At 41.5% G+C, this 14,521-nt stretch overlaps 1 protein-coding gene across 8 annotated transcripts in view; it reads right to left on the bottom strand.

Annotated features, from left to right (window-relative positions):
- rsrc1 (arginine/serine-rich coiled-coil 1) overlaps window positions 1-14,521 on the bottom strand; it is a 129,824-nt gene extending 115,303 nt beyond the window's left edge. Inside the window, exons 1-3 of one of the 8 annotated variants that reach the window (XM_028573498.1) lie at window positions 14,415-14,521; window positions 13,683-13,871; window positions 9,855-9,977 (exon numbers count right to left, since the gene is read on the bottom strand). In XM_028573498.1, coding sequence (XP_028429299.1) covers window positions 9,855-9,977; window positions 13,683-13,870 — 311 coding nt within the window. In that variant the 5' untranslated portion in view covers window position 13,871; window positions 14,415-14,521. Of the gene's footprint in view, window positions 1-9,854; window positions 9,978-13,682; window positions 13,876-13,958; window positions 14,369-14,388 lie in introns of those variants that run through there. The other 7 variants (XM_028573496.1, XM_028573494.1, XM_028573497.1 and 4 more) reach the window with 7 other exon arrangements.

Genomic DNA, 14,521 nt, shown 5'->3' with positions numbered 1-14,521 from the left:
GTCCGGCTCGGTTCTCTCTGAAGCCTAACCAGCCAGAAGGTGAGGCCATCCTGCCTGCATTTGCTTTTATTTTACTACATTCAACCTCCTAATTGGCATTTAAAACCCAATTTGGAAGAACTTCAAGAAGCTTAAATAGGAGAGAGAGACAGAGAGAAGGCAGGAAGGACAGAGAGAGGGATGCATTTGGCGTTCATTTTCCTATGCCAGAGCTAAAAGTGCTTCTGTCTCCGTCTTTCTCTTGGTCTGGCCAGACGGATGAGGCCTTTCACGGTCATAAAGTGAACACAATGAGGGCTGATTGCATGTATTAGTCTTTGGCATTATAGAGGCATATTCGCAAAACATTGCAAGTGTGTCTCTAAAGAAATTACAGTGGGAGTGTCATACTGCTACTGGGTTTCAGTCATCAAACAGCCAAATTTTGTCTTTCGTATATAAAGTCTGCCATGTATGATACTTAAATGAATCACAAAGATTTGTGTTCAAGCAGCTTTCAAAAGGGAAAAATTACTCAGCACTTTAAATGATTAGAGCTAAAATGTATACTGCAATAAAAAAAAGTTGCATTATATTAAAATAATGATTATTTCACTACTAAACATCTCATTATCTGTGACGTTCCTTTTTATGTATAAGTCATTACATTAAATGTTACTTTTTAAATTGTTACTCTCTCTCTTGAGTACCAGTATATCACTATGAGTGGCATGATAACGTATGTTATGAATAAAAATAAACAAACTATAATTTATTTTAATTTGTTTATTTTACCAACATGTTAAATGCTAATAACTCCACAGTTTAAGGAACTTTTCACAGAAAACAGGTTTTATCTTCCCACCTCCACACTCAAAAATAAAGGCATGGATAACTAGAAAAGAAAAGCCGTTACCTTTTATTAGACACTATTCCGATTCTCTTCATCTTGATAGTGATTAAGAGCTACAGTATGTGCATTTAACAACCTACTAATTTTTTAAGTATAGTAATCATGTTTTCCCTACATTACCAAATTCAAATAAATTACTAAATTTAAGAGTTATGGTAAATACAGAATTACGTCTTCGTACGACCAGATTAATGAGAAGGATGACCTCTAAATTGTGAATGTTCTTTCCTATTTTTTAATATCACTATCTGATTTAAACACAAATCAGTGTGCCTGGGCCATTTCTGACGCACTGATTGGGCAGCTGATGCCCAAGAGATTCTTCCTTCATACAATGTCTAAAAGCACAACAACTACCTTTCCAGTCAAGGCTATAACGCAGGGCTCACCAAACTTTTTTCTCTGGGGGCCACATTATCGTTCCTGACTGTGATGGGGGGGGGCCGGGGCCAGGTCAGCTATATAACAGAATTGTATGACCCAGACCAAAATGACCACCAGCCGGCCTCATTGTGTAGCAGAGCCATCCCCACTGCTATATCCACACTTCTATATAAACACTTGATTCCTGGCATATATTTGTTTATCTTTAGTGGTTTGCAAAAATAGTAATCGAGTCTTAAAACTTTGTTTAAATTTGAAATACCACAGATATTTCATTTATTTATTTTCTAATAAAAATAACATCAAAGCTGTCAAGGTAAGAAACATCTGCCTAGTTGAGGTGATTGACACTGGCAAAGGTGAGGGAAAAATTATAAATTATAGGTAGGCCTGTTGATATTAATATAATAATAATAATAATAATAATAATAATAATAATAATAATAATAATTGTGTGCAGCACTTAATAAAGGTCAAATAAATAGGCCTATAAATTAAATTAATTAATTAATTAAAAAAACATTGAAATTACACATGAGTAATAGAACATTTAACAAGAGTACATGAGTAACGGAACATTTAACATGAGTAATAGAACAACTAGCCAGCTCTTATGCCTATCCAGGTGAGCATGTTCAGTAAACAGTTTTTTAGGTCAAGGTGAAAATGAAATGAGCAGTAGGCTCAAAACTAAAGCACAACAATAATACAGAATAATGGTAATCAAAATCAGTAGTATATGTAGGTGAGCTGGATTTGTATTTGATGAATTGTGCTGTCTTTGGGATGGGGTCAGCAACAGCAGTCTCCTCTCCTCACTTCAGGGTGCCTTCTGGAGCCCTGGCATGATGGAGGGATGACAGATTGAACACAAGAAGCACCATATTCAGTAAATGGCAAGACATGCTGCTGTCTGCTTTTCTCTGTGACATAATTTTACAAAATATGTAGCAAAAACACTGATTATTACACTGATTATTACCGAAGCCAGGCTGAACACTCACTCATTCCAGACAGCAGCTAGCAGCTAACAGGGTAGGTGAATTTAAACAATGTCTGAGTAGAAAATGCATCTTGTTGTCATGTAAGGGCCCTGTTCATGTTGCACAGACATTTTAATTGCATTTTTTTTTGTGTCTGTTAAGAGGCACAAAGGCACTCTTTATTTATCTTATGCCCCCATAACTGCCGTTTTAGCTGAGTGGGAGCTCTGGGCATTAGCCGCAGCAGCTCCGTGTCGGCTCGTTTTTTTTTTGCTATGACAGTACTCATATACATATAGCGTATCAACTAATGTTTAATAAATGAACCTTACTGCATATTTAATATTTATAATTAAAATCAGTCATTGTTAAAATCAGTGTGCTTACCGTTGAAACTTGAATTCTGACGCTTTCTTCTTCAGCTGGTCATACACGTTGTCCCCCAAATCTTCGATTCGCCTGGTCATAGTAGGTGCGGAGAGACTCACCGCGTTAAGCGCATCCTTCTTGTCGGGACACACCTCCTCGGCCACAGCAACCATGCATTCTTTAACAAAGTCCCCATCAGTAAACGGCTTTCCATGGGTGGCTAATAGGTGAGCTACCTTATAGCTAGCTCGGACAGCAGCCTGGTTGACCTGAGTTTGGCGAAGGAATACATTCTGTTGTGCAGCCAGTCCGCCTTTCATCCTCCGAATTCTGTCTTCTCTTGCTTGCCCGCGCAGGCTAGTATACTCATTGTGGCGGGTTTTGTGGTGACGACGCAGATTATATTCTTTGAAAACCGCCACACTTTCTTTACATATAATACAAACTGCACGGTCTTTACACTGAACAAAAAAATAATTGTTGTTCCACTGTTCTTTGAAAACTCGGCAATCTCTATCAACTTTTCGTTTAACGCTAGCCATTTTGCTGTCCTGATTGACAGTTGCGTGCGACAACGCGCATGCGCTGGCTGACATTGCTTGATCTCGAGCATGTCGGGTGACGAAAATGCAGCAAATATTATAGTTCATTTTAAAACTAAATATCAATTTTTAAAAGAAAAAATACCAGATGCAGACATGTTATTATTTTCCAAAAAGCAATTTAAAAAAAAATTGGCCATGAAGACTTTTGGGGTAGTGGGGGGCAGAGGGGCGGGGGGCCGGTCAAAGGCGCGTGGCGGGCCTGAGTCGGCCCGCGGGCCTTAGTTTGGTGACCCATGCTATAACGTAACCGACTTTGTGTCATAACTCCCATTTTTTTTAACAGGTGGAAAAAAAAAAAAGAGAAAGGGGAAAACTCTTTGATGTTAAACTAGTCTTTGTTTGGGACCATCGCACTAACTCCCTCATTTGATCATCTATGTGAGAGGACTGGTGGGATGCCTTTTGTGAGGTGTGTGTGTGTGTGTGTGTGTGTGTGTGTGTGTGTGTGTGTGTGTGTGTGTGTGTGTGTGTGTACTCTACAGCTAGGTTGCTACCCATGGGAGTGGACTAGTGTGTTGTGAGCCTGCAGGATGGAGGAGTGGGGTGGGGGGGGTGAGGACGGCTTGGCAGAAGTGAGGGGTGAGAAAGGGGGGTGTTTTCCTCTGGCGGTAGAGGGGAACACTGCTTGCGGCGAGGAGCGGATGAAAGAGGCTGTCTGTGTCAGTCACTTATTCCTCCCTTTGGTAAATAAAGGTTTCTGACAACAAAGCCGAGCAGCGCTTGACTGGCCTTTACAGCAGATAAATAAAAAAGACAACACAGAGAAAGACAGTAAGAGAGAGAGAGAGAGAAACGAAAAGAGAGAAACACAACATCAAACGCGTTCAGATCTCACGACTGGAAGCATGTTGATTTTTATGGAGTAGAGAAGACGCAGCCGAACTAAACCAGGTTATCTTTCAGTTTAAATCAACACTTTGCAAGTCCGGTAATAGGGGAAGAAGGAAGAAAGGGCTGAATGTCATCCTGTGGAAGGGGGGAGACCAAAAGATGTTGAGAGTACATGGGATAACAGACAGATGGAGGAAAAACAGCCAGGAGCCTCCTCCTAAATTCCAGTATAGTATACGTCTAGACTAACATGAGACCCCTTTAAAAGAGTGAGAACACCACGTGAGATATTGCAACTTAAAGAAGAAAAAGGATTTAGGGTTTGTTTTGCATTCTTCTTCATCTTATTTCCTATCCGTCAGCGCCACCATTCGTGCCGTATGGTTCTCTCATGATATCAAGATCTCAGCGGTTTGTTGAGGAAACCAGATTTTACTTGTCATATCCTCAAAACACACTCAGGGCTGCTTCCCTTATGAAGCCAGCGACACCCAAAACCACCTGCTACATCACAGAGTCTAGCCTGTGTGAATAAATAAATGTTGGACACAAATGCGCAGAACAGTTTCCACCCGGTCACCTGACAGGGGAATTGCTGATCCAGGTGCAATGAAAAGCCGAGCGGCCGGCTGCTGCTCACCAACAATAAAGTCGCTGATTTTTCTCACCCCACCGCGGTCTTCTTGCACTCGACTGCCCTACCTTCGCTTTCCTCCCCCTCAAAAGACCTTTTCACTCCTCCCTTCAGTTCCTCACCTCAGCCCTCCCCGTTACCAAGCCGCCTGGATGACCTTGCGCGCGCTCTATGTCGACGCTAGGCAGGAAAAGCTATCTAGCAGATGTACGACACCTCATCTCATACAGGGGAAAATTGCTGTGTGAAATAAATACCAGGCCATCGCTCAACCCCTACGCGCACACACACGCGCACGCGCGCACACACACACACACACACACACACACACACACACACACACACACACACACACACACACACACACACACACACACACACACACACACACACACACACACACACACACACACACACACACACACACACACACACACACACACACACACACACACACACACACACACACACACACACACTGCAGAAAGCAGAGCTCATGTCATGGAAACTAAAACATCTAGATTACCTTGTTCCAGCAAGACATGACAGGGTGGCCTAGTGGTTGACTGTCTCATAACCAGAAGACCAAGGCAATGATACTAGCTAGATCTGGTTGCTGGTCTTTCATCAACCCTGACCTCTGACCTCTCTAAAAGATGACAGGCAGAATGTGGGATCACTCAAGTGTCTTATTATGGTTATTATTACATCCTATGTTTCCTGTCAGCCTTAATGCAGGAGACCAGATCTGGAACCTAACCTCTAGCAGGTAAACCTGGGGGCTTATGCACAACACGTCCTTTTAACTTCTGTATTGCACTCAAACACTGCAATAACGTCTTGTGTGAAGCTATAAATGTACGTTTTCAGAAGGTCATCCACAATGAATGATAACTATTGATTTTTACACCACAAAAACTTTTACGTCACGTCAGTTTGGACTTGGATAGCAGTCATACAAACGAGTCATTTCTTTTTACTTTTAAAATGCTGCCCCTGTCTGTCTGTCTTGGCCTAGTCTCGCTTTGCCAGACCTTCCTCCAGGAGGGTCTGGCGAGTCCACACAGCATTCCCGGGATGGGAGAAAAACGTGCTCTGGTTTATTGGCAAATCTTTAAACCAATCAAAATGGTCTTGGGCCACGCTAAGCACCACATGGAGCAACGGAGCCGCTGCAAAATAGCCTCGAGAAGGAGCTTGTTTTGGTGGAACGTGTACCTTCAAAAGTTGTTTTAGTCGTGCAACAGAAAACTCAGATTGGACAGATAGTCTAGCTAGCGGTCTGGATTTACCCTGCAGAGATCTGAGAAAAGGTTAACCACAGTCCTCCTAAATCGACCAAAGTTCAAAATGGCAACAAAAAAGAAGCCCAAGGTAATGGATATCCGGCATAAATGAGTGAAATCCGGCGGAATTTCCGTCGGCAATGGAGCAATCCCGGAAGCGGAACGTCGAGGATATAGACTAGTCGTGGCCCAACCCACAGTACTTTCCCCCTGCTCTAACTAAGCACCAGTTCTGAACTCATCCGGCCTCTGTGGCTCCAGGATGGCTGAGATTATCCTGACTCTGGTCTGCTATCCTAGCACGCTGGGTGGTGCGTTTAGCTTGCTATCTACTGTATCTCCTCTAGGGGAGAGACCGATAATTAGAGAACTCATTCTGCTTAGTCATGACAGCAGCCCAGTGTTGAAGACGCTTCAGTTTAGCGGGGCTAAACCCTGACGCTAGCACTCTGCCCTGCTAACTCAACACACCCCTGAAATATTAATAAGGAAAATGTAAGCATTTGTGTGTGTGCCTTGCTGTTTATGCTCACCTATGTTAGTGCATGCACACATGAGTGAATATGCACCAGTGAATGAAATGCTCAGCTTCTCTTTGACGGGTCAAGTGGTGGATTTGTCACACCTGCCATTCATCTGAGTCTTCTAACAGTGCCTCTGAAGCGAACTGTTAAGTGAATGAAGGACTGACAGAATGACTGACTGACTGAGCCACACACATTTAACCCCTGCTGTGGACGCCCATAAAAGCGCAGCACTACACCGCTCCGCCCAGCTCACCTAAAGATGTGCCTGTGATCCGGCTGTGATGAGAGGCTGTGTCGTCTTTGTTGGACTGGGTACACATCAGATCACTTTATGCTGCTGCTGCCATGCTCCACTCTGTTCTCCCCCAGTGGACTAGGTCCTGACACCCCCCTGAACGTGAACATGCATTCACGCAAATCTGCACATACATGCATACGCTTAATCAACCTCACACATGCTGGTGCGCACACAGGCAGAGGCAGGCGCACGCACACACACACACACACACACACACACACACACACACACACACACACACACACACACACACACACACACACACACACACACACACACACACACACACACACACACACACACACACACACACACACACACACACACACACACACACACAGCCTGCTCACATCAAAGAGAATAAACATTAATGGCAAATAGGTAATCTGCTCCTCTTGTCTGTTTTACATTTCAGGGCAAGATTGACTGCCTCTGGGGGACCTGGCCCTTCTCTGATTGAGGGCAGGGGAAAAAAAGGAGAATGAAAGTAGAGAAGGAGGAGGCCACAATAGATGGTAAACACATGACAGAGCATTATTCTTATTTCATGTACCCCTTTATTTTTTATTTATACATGAGAGATAGAAAAGAAGGTAATAAAATCCCCTCCCTTCAACCCACGACGGCCCCACTATGGTCCTAATCTTCTCCCCTCTGATCCAGACATTATTATTCTCATTTCTTCTGAATAATATCCCTCTCTCGAGCCTATCTGTTCTCTCTACCGGTGCTCGCTTTTGTCTCTCCTCCTCATTTTCCTCCTTCAGGATCTTCTCCGCACTCTCCCTCTCCTGCACTAACTCAACCTATTCCCTCTGCACTTTTCCCCATTCTCTTCTAACTTCTCATCTCTCCAGTCAGTGCACTCGGCCTCTTGTTGCTTCCGTCTTTCATATTCTGAAGGTGATGTCAGGTTAGCGTGGCTGGGGGGCAGCACCTTATATCCTATATGCGTATCAATCATGAGGTCCTGTCCACTCAATCCTCCTCTGATCCATCAGCCAGCCTCTCCGCCAGCTCTCTCACACACACACACACACACACACACACACACACACACACACACACTAACGGCAGTCAGGGCACCTAAGCACAACAACCTGCTTTCGTTTCACAACCACAGTGCTGTACAGGACTATAGTACGACTACTACTAAAGGAGCACACATGTGGCCACCAACGACAAATAAATGCATAAATTCATCATTAATGCCACCATTTTGCACATCCCCACCTCCAACGCCGCCTCCACCTCATAACACCCCACCACACACTCCCACCAACACCAACCCACCGGCTCCTCGCTCACCGCTAAGCCGATTACACAACGCAACACTCCTAATCACAGTACAGCGTTTGTAAACACCGATGTCATCGACTGCAGTTCTAAATCTCCCAAATCCCCTCCACCCTTCATCTCACACCACACCAGTAATGCCATTTGCAACTGATGTTTTAATCACCAGTGCCGCTGTGAGTGACTGCCACTGTACCACAGAGAGAAGGGCGACAATGTGTGAAAACTGTTTGGACAAATTCTCTCCAGAAATGGTTTCAGTTCACAGTGCAACACGGAAATGTGTTCCTTGTTCTAAAGCCACAAAATGTTTTGTGATTAGGTTGGAGAGCTGAAGTGTGAGGTCTTCTTATGATATATATCAACCACTCTTATGTCAAAACATCTCTGTTGCATCATCAATTCATCCTGACAGCTTTATAATGAAGAGATAAAAACTATTTTTTCTTTGTGATTAAAATGATCTCTGCTCTCCCCCCACAGCCATACACAAGTAAACAAAGGCCTTGCTCGCGCATAAATTATGACAACCTTTTCTTTAATTGTGCATCTGTGCATGTTTTTATGTGTGTGTGTGTGTGTGTGTGTGTGGGGGATTTAAAAACAGCACAGTTTACTGGTTCATTAGCACCAGATTAGCTATGCTAATGACATGGACCACCACACACAGAGATGTTGCCTTTATGTTTCTGAAAGGGATACACGACTGACTATGACTGTGTGTGTGTGTGTGTGTGTGTGTGTGTGTGTCTGAGAAGTGTGGTGCAGGTGTGTACACATAAGTCTTGCATGAATAAGTTATTCCCTTGCAAAAACAAGTCAGCTACACCAATAATAATCATAATTCAACAAAGTATGTATGGGTAATGATGTTTTAATTGCATTAATGAGTGAAAGGAGAGCTGCTGCCAGAAGAGATTTGGGAAGGATTGGACTAGTGTTGCAATATGACCTGCTGTCTCTGCGGGTCTCGGTTTCATTAATACTCGCACAGTAAGACAGATAGTCAGGGCAAACAGACACGAGTACATGCGCACGCAACGGACTAAACCAGAGCTAAAACTCAAGTTTCCATGTGGCTCCATCTGATGACATAAGACATAAATACGAAATGATGTGTTTGTTGACACTGGAGTAAACTTCCAAAAGTCTTATTGCTTTTTTAATAAGAAAAGTCTGCAATGGCATTCCACATACTGATTTGTAAACACCCAAAGACCGCTTCAAGGCGCATTTTTTTGCTACTCCTAAATGATGTAACCATCGCTCATCACTCCTTCTATTTAGGTATTATATACTTTATCTTCAGTATAAATAAAAAAAATTCTATTTTTAATTATTTTAATCTTCTATTTTGTTTCATTTTACTCTTTTTAAAATCCTATTCATGTCTTTTAATACGGTCGTTTTATATTGCCTTCTGTTCCTTTTATGTCTTTTCTTAATGCCTTTCTGTATTATTTAAAGCACTTTATATTACCTTGTTGAAACAAAAACAACTAAAAAATACATATTTATTCAAAAAGAATTGTCATTATTAATATTACATACAATTCTAATATAAATTCAAATACAATTCTGAGGAAAAAATTGCAAATGCAATAATCTAGAAACTTTCTTCAAGATTAATCTAAACAAGATTGTCAGTAAAATTACAAAACTTTGGATTATATGGTTAGACTATGGTTAGACTATGGTTAGACTATGGTTAGACTATGGTTAGTGCGCGTGCAAGAGAGATGGTGTTACCTCCTGTCTCGGCTGCGTGACCTGTGTGAGCGGTGGCTCCTCCCTTTGTCTCTCTCTACGCTGCGACTCCTCCTCCTGCGAGACGGACTGTGGGATGAGCTGCTGCTGGAACGTCTTCTTCTCCTGGAGCACACAGACCAAAAACACACAAACTCAATTCCATTATTGTCAGGATCCTTAAAACAAAACAGCAATCAGACAGCAGGGTTGTGGACAATTAATCATTTTGTGATGCAGCAACAGTGAAATATGTGAATTTGTTCTTAATGCCCAGTCCGATGAAAAAATGTGGTTCTCAAAATAGCTGACATTTTTACACGTTTTCTCTTGTTTTACTATCTATAAAACAAACCGACAACACCAAAATCAAACACTTCCCATATCAGCTCCCTCTCCTCCCTTTACCCTTATGCTCCACTCGGTCACGACAAGCACAATTTCTACAATTCTCTGTGTTCATTCAACTTTATCTGAAATTCTTTCCTCTCCTGTATAAGTGAATGTTGTATTCCTAATTTGTTTTGCTGTTTATTTCGAGAGCAAATATGTCTTTGTGTCACAGACAACCTTCCCTACTATGAGCAGCGCTTACGGCTACTTTGCATTAGGAAAACGCTCGTCTATGTCCAAGAGCAACAGAGCCATGCAGGCTGCCCTACAGTTCCTCCACAGGGGCCCTTTGGTGCTCTGCTGCCCTTTAATGTGGCTACAACAGTTTGTGTAGCGTCTGTTTTCCAAACATCACTCACACCGCATTCCTATTGATATCATGAAGCAGGAGGCATTCATGGGGGTGAATGTAAATGCAGAAACCCCCCTATTTTTCTGCGCAAACAGTTTGAGAAATATTCATTATTTAAAATCTCATCTTTTCTTTCACCAAAGCCAAAAATACCCAAATTCTTTTAGCACACACACAAAAAAAACACATACGCAGTCCTATGGGAGCAAAGCAAGATAGAGGGGAAGAGAAGAAAAAGGAAAGCAATTCAAATAACACAGAGGCTGAACTATCAAATCAGATTTGTACCACTTAGAGCAGCGCAGGAAAGATTAGTATTCCAAAGGCTGGATCCCATGAGCGGGGCCTTATGAAATAACTTCCACAGCCCTCTTACAACCACTTCACACATTACACAGAAGAAACACACAGTAGTGAGCTGAGGGTTTTTGGAAGGTGGCGTTCGCGCACACATTTTCTCAGAAGCCTGCGCGAATGTAACGTAATAAAAACATAATGGCTCAAACACATAGGAGTGGGAAGCGCTGGTTAACACAGAAGATGTTTCACATGAATGCAACACCTAGCAAGTCCACTCACACACACTTTTTACCCTGTGTTGCTCGCGCTTTGTATGTCCCACACATAGCCATTAACACAGCTACTCTCTACATACATGTTAATTATGTGGTCATGACGTCACCAGCCGAGAGCATAAGCACCCTTCTGTTTTACCACATATGAGGTCTATTTACACGGTTTGTATGTTTACAGGTTGAAAATGCCACAGAATGTGTGTCCTCTTATATGAGCTTATTTAAGGAACCAGTTTCACACAAACCCACACACAAGGTCTTGGTTAATTGATCAAAACGTATGGCTAATAGATGAGGGACTGTGGTCCCAGGGATTACACTACCCACCCAGCCCCATCCCGTACAGGCAGGCAATGACTTCCAATCAGCAGTAATGGACCTTGACCAAGCCTCATAAATAATTACCATCAACTGGCCTTGTCTGAACAGCCAGTGGAAGCTGTGGCTGGATGGAGGAGGCCAGGTACAGCCACTAACCATTTGTTAAGATGTCTGATTTTTAATGAACCTCCCCCTTCCCTCTGTAACTGCTAAAAAACAAAGTGTGGTATTTTGAAAACATAAGGAGAAGCTTATAAAACAGGTATAAGCAAGTAACATTCAGATTGTGTTTATTTTATGAGACTAGACACAAAATGAGCCTACAAAAACAGCCACGTCTACCTTAATATGTTTAGCTACGTTTCATCTCTCAAATGGCCTCTAGCCAAAACACAGAAGTAAAAGTAATACTTTCACTTTTTATAATAGTGATCATATTGACACTCTTTTTGTGGAACTCATATGACCAACTAAAATAGTGCAGACTCAATCAAAATTCGAACTTAAATTTCATATCTGGGTCCTTAGCATAGCAGAGTCCTTATCTGCCATTCATTGTAAACAGTGCGAGCGTCCTTCACTGTACATCTTTTCATTTGAATCCTTAGTGATAATAAATATTCCATCCTGAAAGGGGTCTTCAATAATCCTGAGCAAGGACCAAAACTAACAATACCAGACGGCATTCTTAGACCACATTAAAAAATTAAATATTATAAACTGAATTATAAACAACTGTTATTTTACAACTTTACATACCAAACAAACAAACTTTTTTGGAATTCAACAATCTTTTTTTATGATCTCCATGTTTTAAGTTAAGTTATTGCATGACATATTGAGGAAAACACTGAACTATATAAAATAAATATATAAAAATATATAGGGTTTACCCTAAGGATGCACAAATACATTTTGAAGCCAAAGCAAAATCATACCCATTATTTTCCATAGAAATAAAAATGTTATATCTATGTTATTTTCCCATCTAAAATATAAACACAACATAAATGCCAATTCTACAATAGGCCTTTTTAAACAAAAGACATTTTGACATTTCACAGTAAAATAAAGCACAAGTGTAAATAATAAAATTAATGATGGTTAAATTCCATTTAACTGCTTTAGCTCAGGGTCTTGGTATTGTGCATGATGGCTCACTGTACCGGCTTACTGGAAAACTTAAATAGAACAGATTCCGTTACAGTTATTACATACACAGTTATCTGTGTGCTTCCAACTATGTTTCTACTGGGAAAAAGGCATATCCGACAAATATTAGCAGTTATAGACCTATACTGATAATGTGTTTTGATAGCAGCTGGTAGATTGGTACAAAATCCACTATAATAATCAACTGGGTTGTCGTTTCAAGAAAATTATATCAGATTCCTGAAGTTTAACAACTGTTAAACTGACTGTGGCTTAATACACGGAGGGATATATATATATATATATATATATATATATATATATATACACACACACACACACACACATACAGTATGTATGTATATATATATATATATATATATAGCCTCAAATGAGCTGTAATAAGAAAGAAAGCCACATGTGGTACAATGAGCCAACCTAATAAATGAAGAAAAGCACAAACTAGAGCTACAACAATTAATCAATTAGTTGTCAACTCTTAAATTAATCGCCAACTATTTTGATAATCAATTAGTCGGTTTGAGTCATTTTTTAAGACAAAAAGGAAAAAAATTTTGATTCCAGCTTCTTAAATGTTAATATTTTCTAGTTTCTTCTCTCCTCTGTGACAGTAAACTGAATATCTTTGAGTTGTGGATAAAACAATACATCTGAGGACGTCATCTTGGGCTTTTGGGAAACACTGATCCACATTTTTCACCATTTTCTGACATTTTAAAGACCAAACAACTAATCGAGAAAAAAAAAATCAACAGATTAATCGACTACGAAAATAATCGTTAGTTGCAGCCCTAGCACAAACAATATTTTCAACCTTTGATTTACTTCTGCAACCACAGAGAAGATGAGCCAGGAACTGGGCTGCTGGGAAACATGCAGCATCAGCACCAGAGCAGCGCTCCGGAGATAAAAACACTGTCGGTCTGGCTCAAGGAGACTTCAGCAGAACAGGCAACTTCTCAGTCCTCATCCTTTCTACATCTTATCAGAGAAGAAAAGCTTGTTATGCACTCTCACCGTCTGTCTTTGTCCTTATCTCTGGAGCGAGAACGGCTCCGGCGACTGGACCTTCGACTCCGGCTGCCGGCCACTTTGCTGCTGGAGGATGAAGAGGAAGAAGAGGAGGAGGAGGATGACCGGCGACGCTGTTTTCTCTTCCTCCTGCTCCGGCTGTCATCCTCACTATCAGACGAGCGCCGACCCATGCTGGCTGACACACAGAGTAGTGTTACCGTTGAGCTCTCTCCATCACTGACAACGTTTAGCAACAATTTGGTACGAATGTAAACTTACAGCATCGACGTGAACACACTCAACAATTTACCAAAGCCAATAGTACATTTCTCTAACGCTACATAATTAGCTATGCACAACATCATGTATTATTAATGCAGCTACTTTAACAACAGAGGTAGCTAGCTACTATAACATGTAGCTTAGCTTATCAAATGCATGGAGGAAATTAACAGTTATGTAATATAAATCACCGTTACAGCTCTAACAACACTGTTGTCGCACATGCCTTAATATAAAAGAGATAGATTAAAGATCACTGTTTTCTTTGGAGGCTAGCTAGCAGGCTAACTGTGCTAACTCCACTAACGTTTAGCTGGAACTAGTTCTAGTTCGGCCTTCTAGCCGCTTAACAGTAACCACGTCTCACACTGCAGTCAGTAAACGTTGCACGGAGGACGAAAGTGCAGCAAAATAAATGAGAAGATACCTTGAAATGAAAATCCCGCTCCTCACCTTTAAATCGTTGTGAAGCACCACAACCCAGCCATGCACTGCTAAAGAGACTCTACTCGTCAAACCGGAAAGCATCGATCGAGTCTAGACAGAATAATCAAACAAAG

This window comes from Perca flavescens, chromosome 3 (assembly GCF_004354835.1).
Source record: "Perca flavescens isolate YP-PL-M2 chromosome 3, PFLA_1.0, whole genome shotgun sequence".
Classification (NCBI taxonomy): Eukaryota; Metazoa; Chordata; class Actinopteri; order Perciformes; family Percidae; genus Perca; species Perca flavescens.
This window is presented reverse-complemented; position numbering and strand designations above follow the sequence as displayed.